This window comes from Lycium barbarum, chromosome 4 (assembly GCF_019175385.1).
Source record: "Lycium barbarum isolate Lr01 chromosome 4, ASM1917538v2, whole genome shotgun sequence".
Lineage (NCBI taxonomy): Eukaryota > Viridiplantae > Streptophyta > Magnoliopsida > Solanales > Solanaceae > Lycium > Lycium barbarum.
Window position 1 is genome coordinate 11,449,417 of NC_083340.1, and position 21,417 is coordinate 11,470,833.

Here is a 21,417-nt window from a genome sequence, read left to right on the forward strand (position 1 = left end):
TTATTTTATTGAAAAATATACATATGAGCATTATGACGTAGAAAACAAACCTGAACATGATTATTGATGTGAATTGTGACTGTTGCATCCTTTCACCCATTTATGCGAAGATAGAAATGAGAGAGGCCGATTTTACGAAGTTATTTTTTTTTTAAATTAGCTAAAGTATAAGCAATAATTTTGTTATTCTCCAGACCATTTGAACATATTACATGAATAAATTATTTAACCACCATTATTAGACATCAAAAGAAAAACAAAAACCTCCTAGAAAATATACAAAATCTCAAGATTGTGCACGTTAAAATTCAAACAACAATGAACTGAAAATTACCTCTGCAGAAAGAAAAGAGAGGGACATTCCTAGTGTTGCTGATTGTGCTCATATTCTTAGGTCATATTTCAACGTTTTATGAAGTTTTATTTTAGTGCATAATTGATCAGTAATTGCAAAATTAATAGTAGCAGTGACTATCACTAATTGCAAAAGCAATGGCAGTGACTTTCGGACTTTGTAAACTGAAAAAAAAAAAAAAAAAGAGCAATTAATAGAATGTAATTAATTAAGAAATGAATTTCCTATTTTTAATATATCCTATAAATAGGAAAAAATAGGAAAAAAAGTCAAAAATATGAGAAAAAAGATAAATATGAATGATGGCCATGGAGAGGTGCCACATCACCTTGTCTATGCCTAGCTTTATAATATATATAGATGTTTTCTCCTGCACCTTATATTTAGCTAACTCTGCATTAATTTCAAGAAATTGCTAGTCTTTTAAGAAAACTTCATTGCATGTCATTTTAGGTCTACCTCATCCCATTTTCTAACACCTTCGACCACCATATTTTTCACATCTATGAAGCGGTTCTATTGGTCAACGCAAGACATAACCAAACTTTTTCAAATGACTTCCTCTCATTTTGTCCTTAATGTGTGCTACTTGCACCTTTTGGCGAATTTGTGAACATATTTAATCATATATATTCTTGTATGGCCCTGCATCCATCTTAGCATTCATATCTACATCACTTATCTTGTGGATATGTTGGACTTGAATGCAGGGGTGGATGTAATGTGGTAGAGTGGGGTTCAATTGAACCCCAAACTTTCGACGTAAATCGTGAATATACTGTCTTAAATATCTGAAAGATAGATATATATTGAGTGTTGAACCCCAAACTGAAAGAGGCTGGGGGTTCAGTGGTTGGGCAGTTTATTGTAAGGCTTATCCGTGCTTGGAGATCCAAGTTCGATTCTCCTTGACCACATTTTTATAGCAAATATGCTTTCTTTGATGCACGACTTATTTTGTCCTTTTTCATTTAAATAGGCACGTGTATGCAATAATAGGACCCGCTTCATACTATTTTTTATTCCTTTTTTTTTTTTTTGTACTTCATTGTCTTACAGTTACAGGAGACTTTTCTTCTCCTTAATAGGACCCGCTTCATATTTTTTATTCTTTTTTTTTTTTTGTACTTCATTGTCTTATAGGAGATTTTTCTTCTCCTTTTCAAATACTCATAAAAGAACCTGAATGTTCTTTTCTGTTTTATTGATTTGCACATTACTTAAAGAAACAAAAACTTCTCACTTTTGAGAAGGCTTTTCAACATCGGTACAAAAGTTAGGGTTTCAATAAATCAAAAGATTTTCTTCAGTGCTTCTTGGATTTTATAATCTCTCCATCAAAAAATCAAACAAGTGTGTCTTCTCTTCTTTCAGCTTGGTTCCAAGTCAGAAGCTTCAAGCAAACTCTTCTTTGATTTGCTGGTATGCTCCTAAAAGCTCAAAATCTATTATTAATGTCTTTTCATTCCTTATTGTAATGCAATATTGTTCATTTATGGGATAAATTTTGAAAACATATACAACACTATAAGCTTTTAGGCGTTCTATTTGGGATAATATTTTTTTCTTTTTGAGAATGTAGCTTTTTGGGATTAAGTTAATCAAATATTTTTTGGGTTAATCTCACAACCAGAACCAGAAAATGGAAAAAGAGAATTCAAGTACACCACCCACTAATACTTGGTTTAATTAAATTAAATTTAATATATACAATGTAAAGTGATTTTTGTTTTGTGATTTTAGGATTCTTTTAGCGAGAGTCGCTATAATGAAGAGATTTTACCAGGTTATTCAAACTCCCTCAAGTTCTGGTTTAAGCTCTCCTGTGCCAAATTCTTCTTTGTGTCCAGTTCATGACAAAGATAAAGTGTTGGATTTGGATCTTCCTAAACCTGATCCTGTGAAAGAAAGCAAATCTCACAATATTCTTATAATGAACGTGACCTAATAAGGAGACATTATATTCAAAAAGGACCATGCCAACCTTGTGATCATACATTCCCAAAGAGAGAATTGGTGGACTAATGCGTCAATTTAATCCTGACTGGTTTGGTACTTCGTATTTTGAATGGTTAGAATATACTGTTAAAGTTGATGCGGGCTTTTGTTTATGTTGCTACTTGTTTAAAAATGAACATGGAAGAGTTGGGGATTCTTTTACAAAACGTGGTTTTAGAGCTTGGAATAAAGGTATAGAAATGCTTAATATACATATTGGTGATGTGAATAGTCTTCACAATCGGTGTTTCAAGAAGATGAGAGACTTAACGAATCAAGAACAATCGATTCTAACTTCTTTTGACAAGCATAATGAGAAAGATAAAAATAATTATCGAGTTCGGTTGAATGCTTCGGTTGATGTGACAAGATTTCTTTTAAAATAAGGAATGCCTTTCCGAGGCCACGATGAAGGTGAAACTTCTACAAAAAGGGGAAATTTTCTAGAACTTTTAAAATGGTATGCAAATAGGCATGATGAAGTGAACAAAGTTGTACTAGAAAATGCTCCACAAAATATCATGATGATTGGTCCAAGTATCCAAAAGGAGATCGTGAATGCTTGTGCAAAAGAAACAATGAAAGCAATTGTTGAAGATTTAAATGGAGATTACTTTGGCATATTGGTTGATGAATCTAATGATGTTCCTCATAAGGAACAAATGGCTCTTGTTCTTAGATATGTCAACAAAGAAGGCACACTTATTGAACGATTCCTTAGTGTTGTTCATGTTAAAGATACAACTGCAATAGCATTGAAAGATGCTATCTATTCTTTGCTTTTAGAGCATTCATTGAATCCATATCAAATACGGGGACAAGGTTATGATGGAGCTAGTAACATGCAAGGAAAAATCAATGGTCTTAAAACTCTAGTCCTGGAAGACACTCCTTCAGCTTATTGCATACATTGCTTTGCTCATCAATTGCAATTGACTCTTGTAGCTGTTGTAAAGAAGCACTATGATGTAGATTAATTTTTTGATATTATTGCTAATGTCTTGAATATTGTTGGAGGTTCTTTTAAGCGCAGGGAGTTTCTTCGAGAAGATCAAGCAAAAAAACTAGAGGAATTACTAGTGCTTGGTGAAGTTCATACGGGAAGTGGACTAAATCAAGAACTTGGCCTTCAAAGGCTAGGTGACACCTACTGGGGATCTCACTTTAAAACAGTGTGTAATTTTATTGCATTATTCTCATCAATTGTTCATGTGCTTGAAGTAATTGGAAGTGAGGGTACAACTTATCTAGAGAGATCCATGGCAAAAAGTCTAGTGAATGATATAAAATCTTTTGAGTTTGTGCATATATTGCAATTGATGTTGAAAGTGTTGGCAATTACAAATGATTTGAATATGACTTTGCAAAGAAAAGATCAAGATATTGTGAATGCTATGAAGCTCGTTGGTTTTGCCAAGAGGCAACTATAATCGATGAGAGAGTCTAAATGGGAATCTTTGATTGAAGATGTCTCTTCATTTTGTGTGAGGCATGATATTCTAATTCCTGAAATGGATAAGAACTATCATATTGGAAAGTCAAAGCACAAGAGTTTAAGTGTCACATATTCTCATCATTTGCATGTAGAAGTCTTTAATGTTGTTATTGATTTGCAACTTGCGGAGCTTAATAGTCGTTTTGATGCAGTGAATACTGATTTGCTTCTAGGTATGGCTAGTTTGAGTCCGGATAATTCTTTTGCAAATTATGATAAAGACAAAATTATGAAAGGAAATGCCACGTCATATTTCATGTCCATCATGGACAATTTTAACGGAGGAGGGGTATATTTGGACCCAAAGTATAATGAAGGGATATATTTGAACCCAAAGTATAACAAGAAGAATATATTTGGATCCAAAGTATAACGAGGGATATATTTAATCCTTTTCTGATAGTACTGGGGTATATTTGACCCCTTTCCGTTTTTTAAACCCTATAATATGATTTAGTTTTCATTTTGTGGTATATACACTGCATTCTCCAGATCGGCCCACTTAGTATTGGACTCCTTTTCCATCCTAATATGGGCCGTATCCGTATTAGCCTAAACTGTGTTGTAAAAGGATTTCCAACTATATTAATTGGTATAAAATTAGGAAAGTCCTAATTTGATGTTTATTTGGATTACAAGCTTCCACTATATATAACACTAAATACATCATCACATGCACTCACTAGCTATACCATAACTACATTATAACCAGAGACTCTGAAAAAAGAAAAATCGTAGAAGAAAGTTTTCATTCAAAGGGGAAAAAAATGACTTCTTACGACAAAGCAAAAAACCCAATTTTATGCGCAAGGGGTTGTGGTTTCTTTGGAAACACAAGCACTCACAACCTTTGCTCTCAATGCTATAAAGCTTTCTTGAAAGAAAAAGCCGCCAAGGATGCATTAGCTTTATCTAAAAAGATATCTTCTCTTACTATTAAAACTGGAAAAGATGATTCGACGATATTAAAGTCGAAGACACAAAGGTGCATGGTTTGCAAGAAGAAGGTGGGATTAATAGGGTTAAGTTGTAAGTGTGGTCAAATATATTGCAGGAATCATAGATATCCGGAGGAACATGCATGCAATTTCGATTTCAAGTCTATAGGCCGTGCGATTTTGGCTAAGGAAAATCCTCTCTGCAAAGCTGATAAACTTGAGAATAGGATCTAAGAGTTGCTGCTTATCATGTACCAAGTTTTTTATTTGCTTTTTTCAAGTTTATCAAAAAACACTTAGGTACTGATCTTCCGTGCGTACTTTTGTTTCCTCCTCGAAGATATACAATGAGAGTATGAGGAATAAAAGTATTAATTTTTTCCTTAAATCGGGCATTGATTATGTAATTCTTTTAATTAAAAATAAAATTCTTGTACTTAGAAGATGCATAGTAAGTAATGAAATCACAAATTGTTATAATCAAAATAATAGGTGTCAAATATCTGCGGATCGTCACTCTCTATGACTGTATATATGTTGGCGGTTTCTCTATCCATATGGAGCTGGTAATTCTGACAAGAAAATTATAAAAAATCAATCCAAGAATTAAACTTGTATTTCACTTATGTTAAGAGGATTTAAATTTTATACCCTATTTATGCAGTATAAGTACTTCTCGAAGATAGGAATTCGTTATTATTGTTTTTATCCTAAAGTTTTGTCAATAATGAAATTGTGTCTAACTCAATCCCAAAAGCTAATTCATGAGGGGGGATTGTCCAAGATAATATAAAGACCCTCAAACCCACTGAGGTATACTGTGTACATTCGCTCTTATGGTACAATTTGTGCAATAGAGGTCTACATTCGCTCGTATGGTACGATTTTAGATGTTTCTATCCGCTATTTTTATTATTCAATTTTTTTAAAAATGCTATACTAAAATCATACTTAATAAATTCGGTATTATCATTTTTTTCTTTCAATTTTTCGTTTATTAGGTTCAATATATAACTTTAGTTTATTCGATTTAGATAGAAAATTGTAATGTTATTGTATCTTTAAGAAGTCAAAAAAGTGTTGGACATAATACTGGAATCTGGAAAGCTATACAAAACAAAATTTCAGTCGAACTGAATGTCATGATTCAACTCCGCCAATCTTTTATGTTAAGGAAACATTTTTTTAAAGATAATTCAATAATTTAATTTAATTTCTCATCATCAATAGAAACTTTTCTCCAGGTGCTTCTTCTAGCTCTTTGCCCATTTCATTAAATGGAGGAACAACAAAACAAGTCACTGAACAATAGGAGTTTATACTTTATATATTCCACTAAGGCCGCTGTTTTATCTTGGGGTCAACAAGACATAATGAAGAAAAAAATAGTTGGTGACGTTGCCTATTTTAACGTCATGTGTTGTTCATATTTCTCATTTTCCGCTCAATAAAATAAAAAAATTAAGTTATAATATATAGGGATAGATTCAGAGGGATCCATAATTAAATTTTATAAACTCAGGTAACGATCTCAAATTAATATAAAATAAATATTTATAGTATTTAGTTGATTACTCAATATAAGTATATACATTTTTATGCAACAACGGTTGTGTTTAGCTCTGCCACAACCCACAAGTAATAGTGTAAAGATTTGCTTATATTGTCATTAAGCATTACTCCCTCTCATTTCAAATAAGTGTGCACTTAGTCTTTAGCACACATGTTAATAATAAAATACTAACTTTTAGGAAAAATCAGTTAGTTTGACAAAACCACCCTAAATTAAATACTAGTACTACCTAGTTAGTATAATTTCTTGATTACAGAAAAATTCACTTACCTAAATCGGGTAAATTTGGAAGATAATAATTAATTATTTCTTGATTATGTAAGTGAACACTTATTTTGGAACAAAATAAAAAGGCTAAATTGACATTTACTATGAACCGGAGAGAGTAACCTGTTGTCTACAATTTTCATCAGAATATCAATTAATGTTTATCAAGTGATTTATGTGTAATTACTTAATAAGTTATTTCTTTTGTCCCAATTTACACAGTAAGCATGCTTTCTTTTATTGTCTGTCCTAAAAATATTTTCTTACAAGTTTCTGAATAATAATAGAAATATGTTTTAATCGTGGGCAAAAGTTACAAATTTTAGCTTCTTGAATAAGAATAAGCCGAAGTCAAAAATTAATACCTACTTATTTTTCAAGATAAAAATTATGTGTACACAAAGTTTGTATCTAACAATGTATAACCAATTTGATACATATATTTCTCAAATATAAATAAATAAACATATAAAGAAGCTAAGTGAATTCAACATATACTATACAGTGTAATTTGTCAATGCAGTTCAGATGAATCATTTGGCTTCTGTAGTTCCGCCCAAAGCTATAACCAATAAAGCAAATTACATAAAATTTGGCGCATCTCATAAATATATTTGCATATACTTACTATTTTCATATAATGAAGACCAAATTTAATTAGTGAAAGTCATGAGAAAGTATAAGGAATACTTTCAGTCAGATATATACTTATTACAATATCTACAAGTAATCTGAGGGCTGACATCACTAACTCCTACTTTATTGCATGCGATTTTTTCATCTTATTTAAATCGCTAAAGGGATTAAAAGGCCAATTGTTGGCATCCCTAAAAATAAACACTTTTTAGTAACATATATATAATTTTTAGAAGATTTTGACATATAAATCTGTGAGAAACCAAAATTTCAGATTATATATGAAGCAATTCATTTAGATTAGTATTTAATAATTTGAATAAAAGAAATGAAATTAAATTTAAATTATAGAAAATGATACTTATGAAAATGATTAAGAAGATGGAGGTAGCACTGTTATTCTTCTTTCACCGATGTCTGATAAACTATTGCTCTTTTTATTTTTGGTTTCCCACCCAGTGTCCAGTACCCGCATTGGAGCTGGACTATCAGAATACTCTCAACTATTATTTAGATCAACACATGATCAATTTATACGTTAACTTATACTTACAACATATATTATACTAATACATCGTAAATATTTTCAGTTATATTATCTTATCATGTAATCTTATTAGAACTCACCTCAGACAATCTTCCATAGACTTTCATTTTACCGAAAGTACATAAAAGAAGAAGACAAGAAGAAAAAGTTTGTGAGAAAATTTGGAATAGTGAAAATCTTTCATCGGATCAAAAGTACATAAAAGAAGAAGAGAAATATACATGTATAGGAAAGTTTGGCAAGATGAAAGGACTTTCCTAAATTTTGTTGTATTGTAAAAAATTATAGGAAGATGCAGTAAATGGGGGGAGAGAAATCTTTGTGTTACCTCCATACGTTACACTTCTTGTGAATCAGTCATTAGGAAATGAATTAGTACGTTAGGGAGAATAATGAAATATTTAATGAGAAGATTATATTATACTATTAATTAATTTCTTTTAAATTTATATAGTTAATGGAAAAGATCTATTAGCCTAGCTATTTTTCACAAATTTTGAAAGAAAAAAGAAAAGTTTATAAATAAGTAATATGCTAGCAATTTCTAAGTAAACCAAAGAGTAAGAAGGAGAATGAAGAGCAACATACCTTGAATAATGCTATTTTTCGATGAAGACATGGAGGCTTGACACAAGACACAAACGTACCTCTTTTTTTTTTTTTTTTTTTTTTTTTGTAGAGCACCTAAATTGAAAACTTTGAAGTAAAAGTGTTAAATCTAACAAAAAGGAAAAATCAAAATCTTGACTTATGAATGGTGTCATATCATCTCCACAAAGACCAGAATTATGTAGATAAATATTTTGCACTGATTAAGATTGCATCATTTTTTAAGATTATGAACAAAGTATAGATCCTTCATGCATTAATGCTAGACATGGAAAAATACAATTTTGTTGTAGATTAAACACAGTTAACATGAAAAGGATAAGATCACATAAGAAATTTGTTAGGATGTGAGTCTAAAATTTGCAAGTCTAAATATAGAATCAAAAAAGAATTTCAATGCACAGTTAAAATGTTACCTCAACAATAACACAGAATCAGATAATTCGACTTAAGAACCGGGTCGTATTGTGGGAAGTCTTTTTGCCTTCCCTTTGAATCAGCATGATAGGAAGAGTATGCCCTATGATAAAAGTACAAAAGGAAAATAGAAATTTTTATCATTTTAACAATTCCCATTATTCGTTTATAAACGTCTGTAAGACTAACTTTGAAGAAAATCTCAATAGCAGTAAATAAACATACCAGGGCAGAAATTTCCTCCGAAGCAAACTGCTTACCAATAGCATGCAGGACACTCAATTTTGACATTCTCATTTTCATGGGTGTCTACCTTGTACCTTTGCTTCACCGCCCCACAAATGGAGTTTTTTCTGTCTAGTGTAACATCTTTATTTGAACCTGCTATGGTATGCAAAGAGTCTAGCTTTAACTCTTCTTAATAATTACAATAAATAAGATATTTATTCTTATAATAATTAGGACATTAATTCCAACAATAAGATAAATAGTAATTCCAATAATAAGATAAATAGAAAATAGGGGGAAAAAGTCAAAAAAAGGACAAAAAAAGATAAATAGGATTCTTGGTCAAAGAGAGGTGCCACATCATTCTTCTATTGCTTAGTTTTATATATATATACTAGTGAATATCTCCGCGCTTCGCACGGTTATAAAAGATATTAATGAATTGGAAAATTATCTTGTTGCTTATTATTATTATTATTATTATTATTATTATCATTTGTAATTTTGGAGATGAAGAGATATATTTCATGTATATAATTAAAAAAAGAAGCTAATTATATATATAAATATCTTTATTAGAATTAAAGCTTAGATCAAGAACAATTTTCGTTATTAAATTTTCTTTCCAAAAGAATTCCTATGAAAGATCTCTTTTTTATACTACTTAAGAACTTTTTTTGCTCATATGTATGTGTCTGTGCCTCTGTGGCATTTGTTAATGCACGTGCTTTGCATTTCTCTCTTTTTATGTTGCTTAACTAACCTCTCTCTCTGTTCTTCTATTCCGTAAAACCATAAATTAAACCAAGTAGTGAAAATCAGACAAAGGGAAGTAGATGAAAAGACAGTACAATGGAGTAACACTAAAAGTAAAATATCATAGCCAAATCATAAATTCTTCTTAGAACACCAAAAAAATCACTTGATATGCTACTGAAACCTATATTGCTCGGATTCTTCAAAAATGTCAACAGGTGTGTGTAGGATTCTCCAAAAATAGTGTATTTTTAGGCAATCCGACACAGATGCGGCATCGAAGTGAAGAGTCTGCACAACTTAAACCGAAACTCAATTGCCATTTCATTTTCTTCCCAAAATGCAAAGAGAATTGAAGAAGATTAAAAAATTAAACAAAATCCCGAAATAAACAGTTGAAACCTACTAAAACTAAGAGTACATTATCATTTTCTTCACAAATAATGAAGTCTAACAAATTAGTTTAAATCCAATAAATTTAAAACATTAAAGAAATTATTTTGAAAAAAATACATCAATTCTGTTGAAAATCAAATCAAATAGAGTCGAGATAAGTGAAACTTTATACTCAGAAACAAATTGATCAAAATAGGTATTAAAATGAAAAAGAGAAACAATCAGAACTCCCGACTGATATAACGGAAGGTTACATACAAGGATTACAAATTAGCAGTTGTCTTCTATACATTGATTTTCCTGACTTTCGCTTCCGCTGATGTCTTCTCCTCCTTGAAGCCAATGAAAGTGTATACTATCAAAGAATAAAGATGGAATTTAAAGCATTTACAACCTTCAGATTAACAAAGTAATTTACAAAAATCAAATAAAATTAGGAACAGGATAAAGTGAACAATTTGACGGAACAATAAAAGTAATAAGGAGATAAATAACAAAATGACATATGTGAAGATATTCTTTTTTTTCACTTTACCTGAAAATGTAATACTATAATGATAAGACTCAAAAGTTTGACCAAAAGGAGAAGAAAAATTCAAATTCTACTCACAGAAAAGATCAAAGCCAAGGTCTATCAAAGCCAAGGTCTTCACACAATTGGCTAACTTCAAGTTATCCTCAATGGCAGGCAAAATTTCTACCATTTTGGATAGTAATTGAGAAAGCTAATAATTATTAATCCATTTTCCTCCTTTCCTTTTTGTCAATAATATTACAATAGTAGAGTAAGAAATTGTAAGAAAACAATCATAATACTGAAAAGAAAAGGCAACATATATTCAAATAGGAAAAGTTAATTTTTTCGTCCTTTTCTCCACAAGTTTTTTATTCTTCCTGTTCTTCATCTTCATTTGCTGATAAGACAAAGGTGTTTCCCTCTACCAATTTCCTCAGTCCTCACACAATCTCTTCCACTTTGCAGGATTACAACTGATGCAGCACCAGTAGGTATTATTAGTAATTGTTAATTGTAGGGAAGGGGAAGAGTTGAGATAATTGAGTAACGTATCAATTATCAAAGAAGTTTGAAACGGAATTTTTTTTTCGATCATTAACCGATATAACCATTATAATTAGTCTGAATAGTCATAAACAATGACTAATGACTTTTGGACTTTTCAAAATAAATCAACATAAAAAGAAAAATGTGTCGGAAAAAGCAAAAACATGGTGAAAAAACATAAATTTGGGAAGACGAAAATGGGAGGATAAGAAAGAAGTAAGAGGAATTCAGGAAAGTAATAAATTATGGAAATATAGTAATAGTGAGGAGAGAGATAAATAAAAAATCTTTAATTTTTTGCAATTTGGAAGTAGAAAACGTTATAAGGAAGGAGGAATTGAGTTTAATTGAATTGAATGAGTAGAATGAGGGAAGGTTCATTGCTTTTACTTATAAATTTCATACAAATTAATCACAATAATTATAGGGGAAGTGATGGAAAATATAATGCTATTTAATGGTGAGTGAGTCTTTATTATGGGTGGAGGGATGAAACCTTTAATATTTTATTTTATTTAGTAAAATAGAGAAATGAAGGGGAAAAGGTCAAAAAAGGAGAAAAAAGATAAATGTCAATAGAGGTCATAGAGAGATGCGACATATAATTGTTTATGCCTATATATATATATATATATAATAACCTAAACATTGTTTATGTTAAAAATTTTAGTTTTGATACAGACAGAACATTCAATAACAAAAATTCATAAATTTTTTAGTTTTGATATACAGACAGAACATTCAATAACAAAAATTACTCCTAGGCAAATACGACATCTGGTTGGATTTCTCCTACTTATTTGAACGTGATAGGTAAAGACTCTTTATTTAATTAGATTTTGAATTGGAATTCAAAAGTAGTACTATTTGTTTTAAATTCTATTTTCTATTTACCAAACTAACCAATAGAAATATGATTGAATTAGATTAAAAGGGTTTAACAATCGTGCAATATTTAAAGAATATTTTAGTCAACCAACATTATTATCCGTGCTTTTATAATAAAACTAGTCTCTATTAACGTGCCTCGCACGTTATCCCCCGTCAATCTCTCAAATGTTAGGTGATGTTATTTAAAATTATATATTATTTATTTTATAATGTATAAAAATATTATCTGATCGTATCCACTTAATACTTTTCATTATCATTTATGTTTTTACCTGTTATTCTTGTTTTTTTTTCATCTCTCTATTTTATTTAAATATATCCGTATTGATTCCCACAATAATATCCCAACCGATGGTCATTCAATTTTGAGTTTACTACATAAAAGTGACTTTTCTATTTTTTATTACATAACAGTCATCTAACTTAAAGATTATCACACAAAAAATACTTTTCTATTTTTTCTTATTTAACAGTCACCCAACTTGAAGTTTGTCACACAAAAATCACTTTTCTATTTTTTGTTTTAAAAAAACCGCTGACTTAAAGTTTATCACACAAAAATCACTTCTCTCTTTTTTGTTACATAAAAGCCGTCCATCTTTGGTCAAGTTAATTAAGTCCCTTCGGGGACATCCGATAAAATTGGAACGATACAGAGAAGATTAGCATAAAAAAAAGTTAACTAAAAAGTTAGTCACACCTAATTTTTTAATATTTTGTACTGAAAATATGATACGACACCTCAAAACACTTATACACAAAAGCAAATAAGAAATTTATTTATTATCATAAATATTAATGGAGAGAACTTTTTTGTCAAATATGGATGTAGCCACTAGTAATATGTATTACTCCCTCCGGATCAAAAAAAGAGTTCACTTAGCCATTTGCACAACTCTTAAGAAAATACTAACTCCTAAACAAAAATAGATAATTTGATTAAACTATCCCTAATTAAATAGACATTGGGATTTGATCATACAACACTTAATAGAGGCAAATATGAAAAAACAAGGTTAATTCTTTCTTGATTTGCTAAGTGGACTCTTTTTTTATCCAAGAAAAATAAGCTAAGCGGGCTCTTTTTTTTATCCGAAGGGAGTATTAGTTAATTAGGAATTCAAAGTCCTAGATATTGTTTAAAATCTTCAAAATTATAATTTTATCCAAAAGTAATCATATTTGTTTCTTAAAATAACTACTTCACTTTTGTTTAATGAACTCTTATTTTATCTTTAAGGACTAGAAAAAGAGGTAATGTAAAAATATCTAAGCATATTAAAATATGCTCTAGTTATTACCTAATCATTTTCTTTGTTGAATTATTTAACTTGAATACGGACAAAGTAACTTTAATCACAAAATTACTCCTAGGCTAATAAGGTCTCCATATTTGAACGTCTTTAATTAATTAGATTCGAAACCAAAATTCAGAAGTAGTATTTGTTTTGAATTCTATTTATAACTAAGATATTTTCTTATAATATTTATCAAAATAGCCAATAGAAATATAGTAGAATTAAAATAAAAGGATAAAGCCGTTCAATATTTATAGGATATTTGGTCAACCAACATTTATATTCATGCTTTTATAACTCAGAACATGCTCCCAACCTAACTCCAAGTTGGCACCACCGGCTAGCTAGACTTTCAAAAGGGTTCGAGATTTTACATGAATCCACAAACATTCACCGCTTTGAGTTGGCTTTAACATATAATCTCATCTTCCAGCACATTCATCCCTGCAATAATTGTTTAAACCCCTAATATAAGACCCTTTTCGATTATAGAGAATATCTAAGAAAGAAGATACAAATAAATTATGCGGAACAACGACAGAATAATTATTATAATAAATAATACGCAGTTGACAAAGATAGAAAACTAAGCAATGAAGCTATGGTGCTTATATTCGGCTTTCAAAATTATCAACAATCTTACCGTTGAGCCGTTTCTTTATTGACCTTTCGGTGAATACGTCTCAATCAACCTATGTAGCATGTGCTTACTACTTACTATGTGATCACAACCATAATTCTAACATAAATGTTTCTCATTAATTATTACTAGTGAATAGGTCCGCGCTTCGCGCGGTAAAAAAAGACTATTGGATTTATAAAATAAATTCTTATAAATATGGAATATTACAATTAATTTATATTTTAGATATTTAAAACACCTTATTCTTTATGGAATATTTTAGAATTAAGAAGAAGAAATATAGTAATAAAGAAAAGCATTTAATATGAAATAAAATAAAAAAGATAAGAAAAAAAGTAGATAGGCGAGAAAGAAGAGGATTGGAGTGAGGGCAATCAAAAGTGCAATAGAATAACTGCAGAAATGATACAAATGCCGAGGAAATGAGGGTGTAACCAAAGGTGACAGAAGAATTGGAAAAATTATACAAATGGTTTATATATATACAAGGATTAAAGAATACACTTCATATTCCAAAGGAATACAATATCCAATATACATTAAATTTATAAGATACGGTATGGCGGATCTAGCATGCTAGGTGGGGGTTCCATTGAACCCCCAACTTTAGATGCAGAGCATAAATTTATGTATAAAAATTTATTAAAAATGTAATAAATAGTAGACGTGAATTCATAACTTTTAAAATACGATGGGTTTACACTAAGAATTTTAAGTTTGAACCCATAGAGTTTAAATCCTGGATTCGCCTCTGGACTCATACGAAGCGAGAAATGAGAGGAAGAGTTTTAAGTAAAATTAAGAAAATAACTTTTAGAATTGTTTTGTTGCATCTTTATCTCTTTCATGAACACCTAAACTCCTCACCGATGTCATGTTCTGGTTGTGCAGTAGCAATGGATATATATTGTACAGAAAGGAGTGTGTGTGTATAATTTTTTTTTTTTTTTTGGAATTCTGCTTATTTATTTTGAATGAGAACCATCTCTAAAACTCTTAATGTGAATAGATTGTTACCCTTGACCATTGGAAAATCGGTAGCTGCTAGCTAGCTCAATTGCCACCATGAAAATATTGCAATGGTGTAATTTCTACGATAAAGACATTATAATAATGAGGAATAAAAGATAAAACTATTTTTCTGTAAATCTTTTACATAGAAAAATAAGAGAAAAAAGCAACCAAAAAAAAAAAGGTGAGAGATAAGATAAATACATTTTATGCCCAAAGAGAGGTGCCCCCAACTTTATATATAAATATAGATTGCAAATGTCCATAAGAAATCATTTTGTGAAATGTGCACAGTGCACACACTCCGTAGTTAATTGATTGGAGCAGCAAAATTGTAAAAGCTAATAGAAAGTCGATGCCCACACAATTTTACGTCTTCCATCAGGTTCATTCCCATCCATGAAAAACAAAGTTTGAAAAGAAACCAGAGTAAATACATATTGTACACAATGAACCTAGCAAATCACCACAAGGAGAAACTGCACCAAGCAGTATACACTTATCTACATTACATGTCCAGAATTCATTACAGTATTTCTTTTGAAAGGAAGAAAAATTAATAGTAGACTAATGGATTTATATCCAAGATCTTGTTAATGTGACCAAAAAAAAAAAATCATACCTTACAGAGGGTGTAGGCAAAATAAACCCATTATTGACGAAAGAAATATTCAGTGACGTAGAGACATTAAGAAAATTGCTTCAAGCTGGGTATCCAAAATCTGAACTTACACATTTTGAATATTATCTCAGAATATTCAAAGAGAAAAGTACTTGACTTTGTAAACGAAAGAAGTTCAGTATTTCATGAATAACTGCAGAATCAAATGTCAACTAATATGAGTACAAAAAAAGAAAAAGAAAAAAAAGTGCACAATAAAAACTGTAAATCTGAAGAAAATGATGCCTCATGCATCATGCAAGGGTACCCCGAATTTTAACGTTTGGTTCAAGTGGCATCTTTCGTGCAAGTTCAAGCTTCTCTGATATAGCTACCATGACCTAAAAGATCTAGTTCTATTACAGGTATTACCGCATAATCTTTCTCCATATAATAGAAATAAATTATTCTCACACTAACCAAACTGGCATGATTGTAGGCACACAAAATAGCAATTAATGTCACTTCCTGAACAACCCGTTAGAAGAAACAAAAAGGTAAAATTATCATCAGAAAAAATACCAGAACATATCAAAGAAAGTGGCAAAGGCTTGAGATGGTTGAAAGTTGTAACTCTGAGCTCTTTTCAGAACATTGCACAAATATTGATTCTGTAAAGAAACTCCTAATTAAGAGGAGTAAACAAATGTGACCTCTGGGTAAAAAAACGAAGTGATGGTTGATATTTTAAAAAAAATGGAACAACCTTTTCCAAAGTACTGCACCTTTAGAGCTCTAATTAGCTCAATTATGTAAAAAGGCTGTAACTGTTTCATCATGTTATTGTTAATTATGGCAGCATTTCATTTTTAACACAGTACATGATACACAGTAGTTAATATTGAGTAATTTATTTAAGAAGTGACTTTTGAATTTCTTTAATAGTACATGAGTGAAGAAAAATAGGAAAAAGGCTAAAAATTTGAGAAAAAAGATAAATATGATTCTAGGCCATAGAGAGGTGTCACATCACCTTGTTTATGCCTAACTTTATATTATATATAGATTTGAAGGAACAATAAAATGGAATTAGATTTGGAGTGGGATTAATCTTATTGTCAACATAAAATTATTGTTAATTAAAAGAGTAAAAAGTTCGGCAATGAGAAATTTGTAGTTGAATCAAATTCCTTTTCTTGGTTTTATACTTTTTCATTGGTCAGCGAATTAACAAGTAGGATTTAAACGTGATGTCAAAGATTATTTATTTAATTAGTTTGGAAATTAAAATTTGGAAGTAGAATTTGTTTAAAACTCTATTTGAACTATGATTTTGTTTATTTACCAAAATAGTCAATAGAAATATGGTAGAATTAGACTAAAAGAGTATAAAGGTAGTTCAATATTTGAAGGATATTTTGGTCAACCAACATTTATATTCATGCTTTTATAGTAATATAGATAGATGTAGATTGACTTGATGTAAACACCCAGTTACAAGTTAAAAAAAAAAATTGGTAAACAAGAAACATTTTATTGCACTCACAGCAAGTGTACTGCACGCATGTGCCAAGCTGGCACGAGGTGTTCAAATGACACAGTTTATCTTATTTTCGAGGGTTTAGATGATCAACGTTTTAGTTAGGGGTCTAAATGAAAAATCAGGACAAGTTCAGGGTTCATCTATGACTTTGATCAAGTTAATTTGATAGAGAAAGTAATATATCAGAGTTTGCAGTTACATATATAATTAAATAAATTTAAATTCTTAAAAGTTGGGCAAAGTTACATCTACTAAGATTGTTGCCGGGACAGCTCAAATATTTTGGAAAGAGACCATCAAGAATTAATTTCTCAAATGGTAATCCAAGTCTCAGTAAAGTAATTTTTATGTCAATATCCCTATAAAATAAAATTAGTCGGAAAGCTCAATCCTCTTTCATGGTTTAAAGTTGCTTCTTATACCATTTTAATACCCGTTTAAAAGCATAATACACATTAATCCATTTTTTTAAGGGATAATAACAGAAAACGCCCTCCAGGATTCAATAGTCATGAAAGTTTCATTGAACTGACTAGTAAATGCTGTCCATGCATGGAAAAGAAATAGGTCGATTCTTGTGTTATCGGACATTAATTGAACCAGAAGGGACTAATTAATTTTACTCAATCCTTACCCTTTCGGGTTTGGAAATAGTATTTCAACCTTCGAATGACTACTGAATTTCCCAAATCTTAAATCAACAACTAAAAACGAGTTGGGTTTTTCGAAATGTCAATTTTTGACCTTCAATTATGATGGATTAATATACGTTTTCTTTTAAATGCAAAGAAAAACTAAAACTATCCGTTAATATTGTAGAGAAATGATTAAATTTTATTTTAGATCTCTTATATTTTCAAATATGAAAATAATAGTACATCATTCATATTTAGCATGGGCGTATTGACATTCAGGTAATATTCAAAATTTTGAGATTATCATATAACCTATACACTATATTAGCATTCAAAGTTGTTACTTTCTATGTTCAAACTAACTACCAGACCTTCAAAAATTTAAGAATGACATGAAAATAGAATAAATGCTTTACTCAAAATAGATAAGGTGAAATAAATTTTCAATACTAACAACAATACAAGTAACAAAATGGATCGAGACATATAAAACATGACGCTCTACACCAAAAACAAGAAAGAAGAATTATTTAACAGGCTGGTCCAACTCCCAATCTTCTGAATAATCTGGCACTGCAAGCTGCTACTCTTCATCCTATTGTAGTTAACAGTCAGTTGCAAATCGTGAAGGAAACAAAGATTGAGTAATATTGAGTTCTTCCCTATCAAGAATAGGTTCTTTGAATTGTAAGTTGATCAAGATGATGAAGAAAAATTAATTGTTAGGCACTATGATCTTGTGGCAAAATTATTTTTCTGCACAGTTGTCAAAGTCCTCAGAGAGGAAAAAGGGTGACACCAAGACCACTAGATTAGCTAATTAAGCGGGCATATAAGATATAGAGTCTTATATTTATGTGCCGTTTGGCCATAAAAATTATTCACTTTTTTCCGGAAGTTTTTTTTTCACTTTTTTTACTTTTGGGCGTTTGGCCATAAATATTCTGAATACAACTAGAAGTTGTATTCCGGAATACCAAAAACTTAAAAAATTTTGTTTTTCAAAAAAATTTCACTTTTTATAACTACATTTCACCAAAAACTACAATTTAAAAAAAAGTGAATTATTTTTGGTATCTATAGCCAAACGCCTACTCAGTCGACGAACTTTTAGTCAACATTGAACAGATGATTGAAGGATGAAGACAAAGAATCACAAGTTAACGGACAACAAGAATAATTAGACTGCTTATCATTTTTAGTAACATCATCACATGTAAAAGAAAGTATGCTTTACACGTTCGCGTTCTTATCTTTACATGTTCATTGGGGATGCCAATACAAAGTGATGTCTGATGGAGCTATAATTTTTTCAAAAGAGATTCAAAATATAAAAAATAAACCCATAGAGAAATCAAAATAACTCAGTATCTACTATATATACAATATTTAACAAAATCCACAAAATTTAATTTCCTAATGTACGGAAATAAATTCGTAATTACCATAACTAGCAATATCATTCAACCTTAAAAAGTAGCAACAAAAACGTTTCAAAACATATACTACATCTAACAAATTCCAAAAAATTAGGGATTTTTTTTTCTCTTTTCCACAAACCTAGCTTCCGTTTTCCTCATCTCACACGCCGTCGCCTGTTGCCACACTGCTCCACCTAAAATTGTTGGAGCTTCTCTCCAATAATTTCCTTTTTCGTCGTCATCCCCATCCTAGCTACCGCCAACTCCCTTAATAGAGTTTCTTTCGGCCTAAATTTTCTTCCATGGCTTTCAAAACTTCTTCTCTCCACGTATATCTTGTATGTCATTGTATATCATTGTATGTCATACGTATGCTAATATATCCACTTGACTACACTGATATACATACACACAATATATAGTGATATGCACACTTTATATGTCATTATTTGCATGTGTATGTCATTGTATGAACAGTGTGATATATAGGCCGTACAATAACATACATCAGACATACACTAGATGTACACCAGACATACATTCGTTCCACTTCTAAAGAACCACCACTTGTTCCACCGTAACAACACAGAAATCGTTTTTTTACACAATGAAGATATAAAGAAGAAGAGTGCTTCCTCGGAGATAGGCCTATCCAGATCTGTTTTGGCGGAGCTATTTTGTTGGAGAAAGATTGTTCGGCTGAATTTTCAATGAAGTTTGAAGGCGAGCTATTTTCAAGTGCTTTAGAAGACAAAATACTGATAATTATTTTCTACACTACGAAAGGAGAAAGAAATTGAGAAAAGGATGAACTCGTTGTCGTTACGGTGATAGCTGGAGTTTCGGTGGCGGCCATATGCCATACATTCCCTTACATACTCTTCCGTGCTTATGTTACGTACTTTTGTTACTTGAAGATATAAAATGAGAGAAAGAGAAAGAAAAGTACTGATTTTTTTTTTTCTTAAATTGGGTCATCGATCTTTTAATTCCTTAAAAATAAAAGTTATGTCAGTAGTGCATAATAAGTACCACAAAAAAATAAAAAATAAAAATAGGAAATGCCAGAAAAATAAGAAGAAGAACACGAGCGAGAATAAGAGGAAGAATAGGTGCGTGCCAAATATATGTAGACAGTTCCAGTATTCAGTGACGAAGTCAACAATTCTGCAAAAGAATTTAAAAATTGCACAAGATTCGAATATGTATTTTCTACTGATGGATTCAAAATTTAATGCATGTATAAAAATTACTTTTTAAAGACCCTATAATATGATTCATTTATTGGGACTAATTTCACATATGGTCACTTAACTATCATTTTTTCCCCACAAAAGTCACTTAATTATCGTTTCTAACACAAAAGTCACTTAATTGTGAGTATACTAACACAAAAGTCATTAAACCACTTTCCGGTGTCACTAAACCACTTTATGGTGAATAACTCTTTTTTTTTAAAGTCTAATAAATAATAAATTAATTTAAAAGGTTCAACCTGACCCGAAAAATCTACTCCCTCCGTCCCAATTTATGTGGCACCTTTCGAATTTTGAGATTCAAACAAGTGTTTCTTTGACCGTAATCATTCATATATCTTTTAAATTTTGAATTGTCTATTATCGTGACTTATAATATTTTTTACGTATTTTTCAAATATGTAAATTTTATTTCAAAAAAACTTAAAGATTACATGCCCAAATTTACGCTCAAAATTAAACTGTATTGACTCACAAAATTCAAATTGTACCACATAAACGGGTACAGATGGAGTAAGATTTATTTTGAATAGGGTCGGGTTGAAACTTTTTAATTAATTTTTTATGTATTAGATTTAAAAAAAAAACAGAGAGAGAGAGAGTAAAAGATGAGTTATTCACCGAAAAGTAGTTTAGTGACTTTTGTTTTAATATACTCAAAGTTAAATAATTTTTGTGAAAAAAATGATAGTTAAGTGATCATGTGAAATTCATCCTTAGTTATTGATTATTCATTTTGTGGTATATATCACGCATTGCATTCTCCAGATCGGCCCAGTAAGTATTGGACTCCTTTTCCATCCTAATACGGGCCTTATCCGTATTAGCCTAAACTGTGTT

At 30.5% G+C, this 21,417-nt stretch overlaps 2 protein-coding genes and 1 pseudogene across 2 annotated transcripts; all 3 read left to right on the forward strand.

The window, feature by feature from the left end:
• Positions 1–2,742: 2,742 nt before the first annotated feature.
• On the forward strand, positions 2,743–3,783 carry LOC132637150 (uncharacterized). Its single transcript, XM_060354287.1, has 2 exons — positions 2,743–3,321; positions 3,382–3,783. Exons 1-2 carry the CDS (start codon positions 2,743–2,745, stop codon positions 3,781–3,783), a joined length of 981 nt encoding a protein of 326 aa, XP_060210270.1.
• Positions 3,784–3,786: 3 nt separating this feature from the next.
• Positions 3,787–5,020, forward strand: LOC132637151 (zinc finger A20 and AN1 domain-containing stress-associated protein 9-like). The gene is made up of 2 exons (XM_060354288.1): positions 3,787–4,021; positions 4,719–5,020. Exons 1-2 carry the CDS (start codon positions 3,787–3,789, stop codon positions 5,018–5,020), a joined length of 537 nt encoding a protein of 178 aa, XP_060210271.1.
• Positions 5,021–12,786: 7,766 nt separating this feature from the next.
• On the forward strand, positions 12,787–12,878 carry LOC132638869 (U6 spliceosomal RNA; annotated as a pseudogene).
• Positions 12,879–21,417: the final 8,539 nt, after the last annotated feature.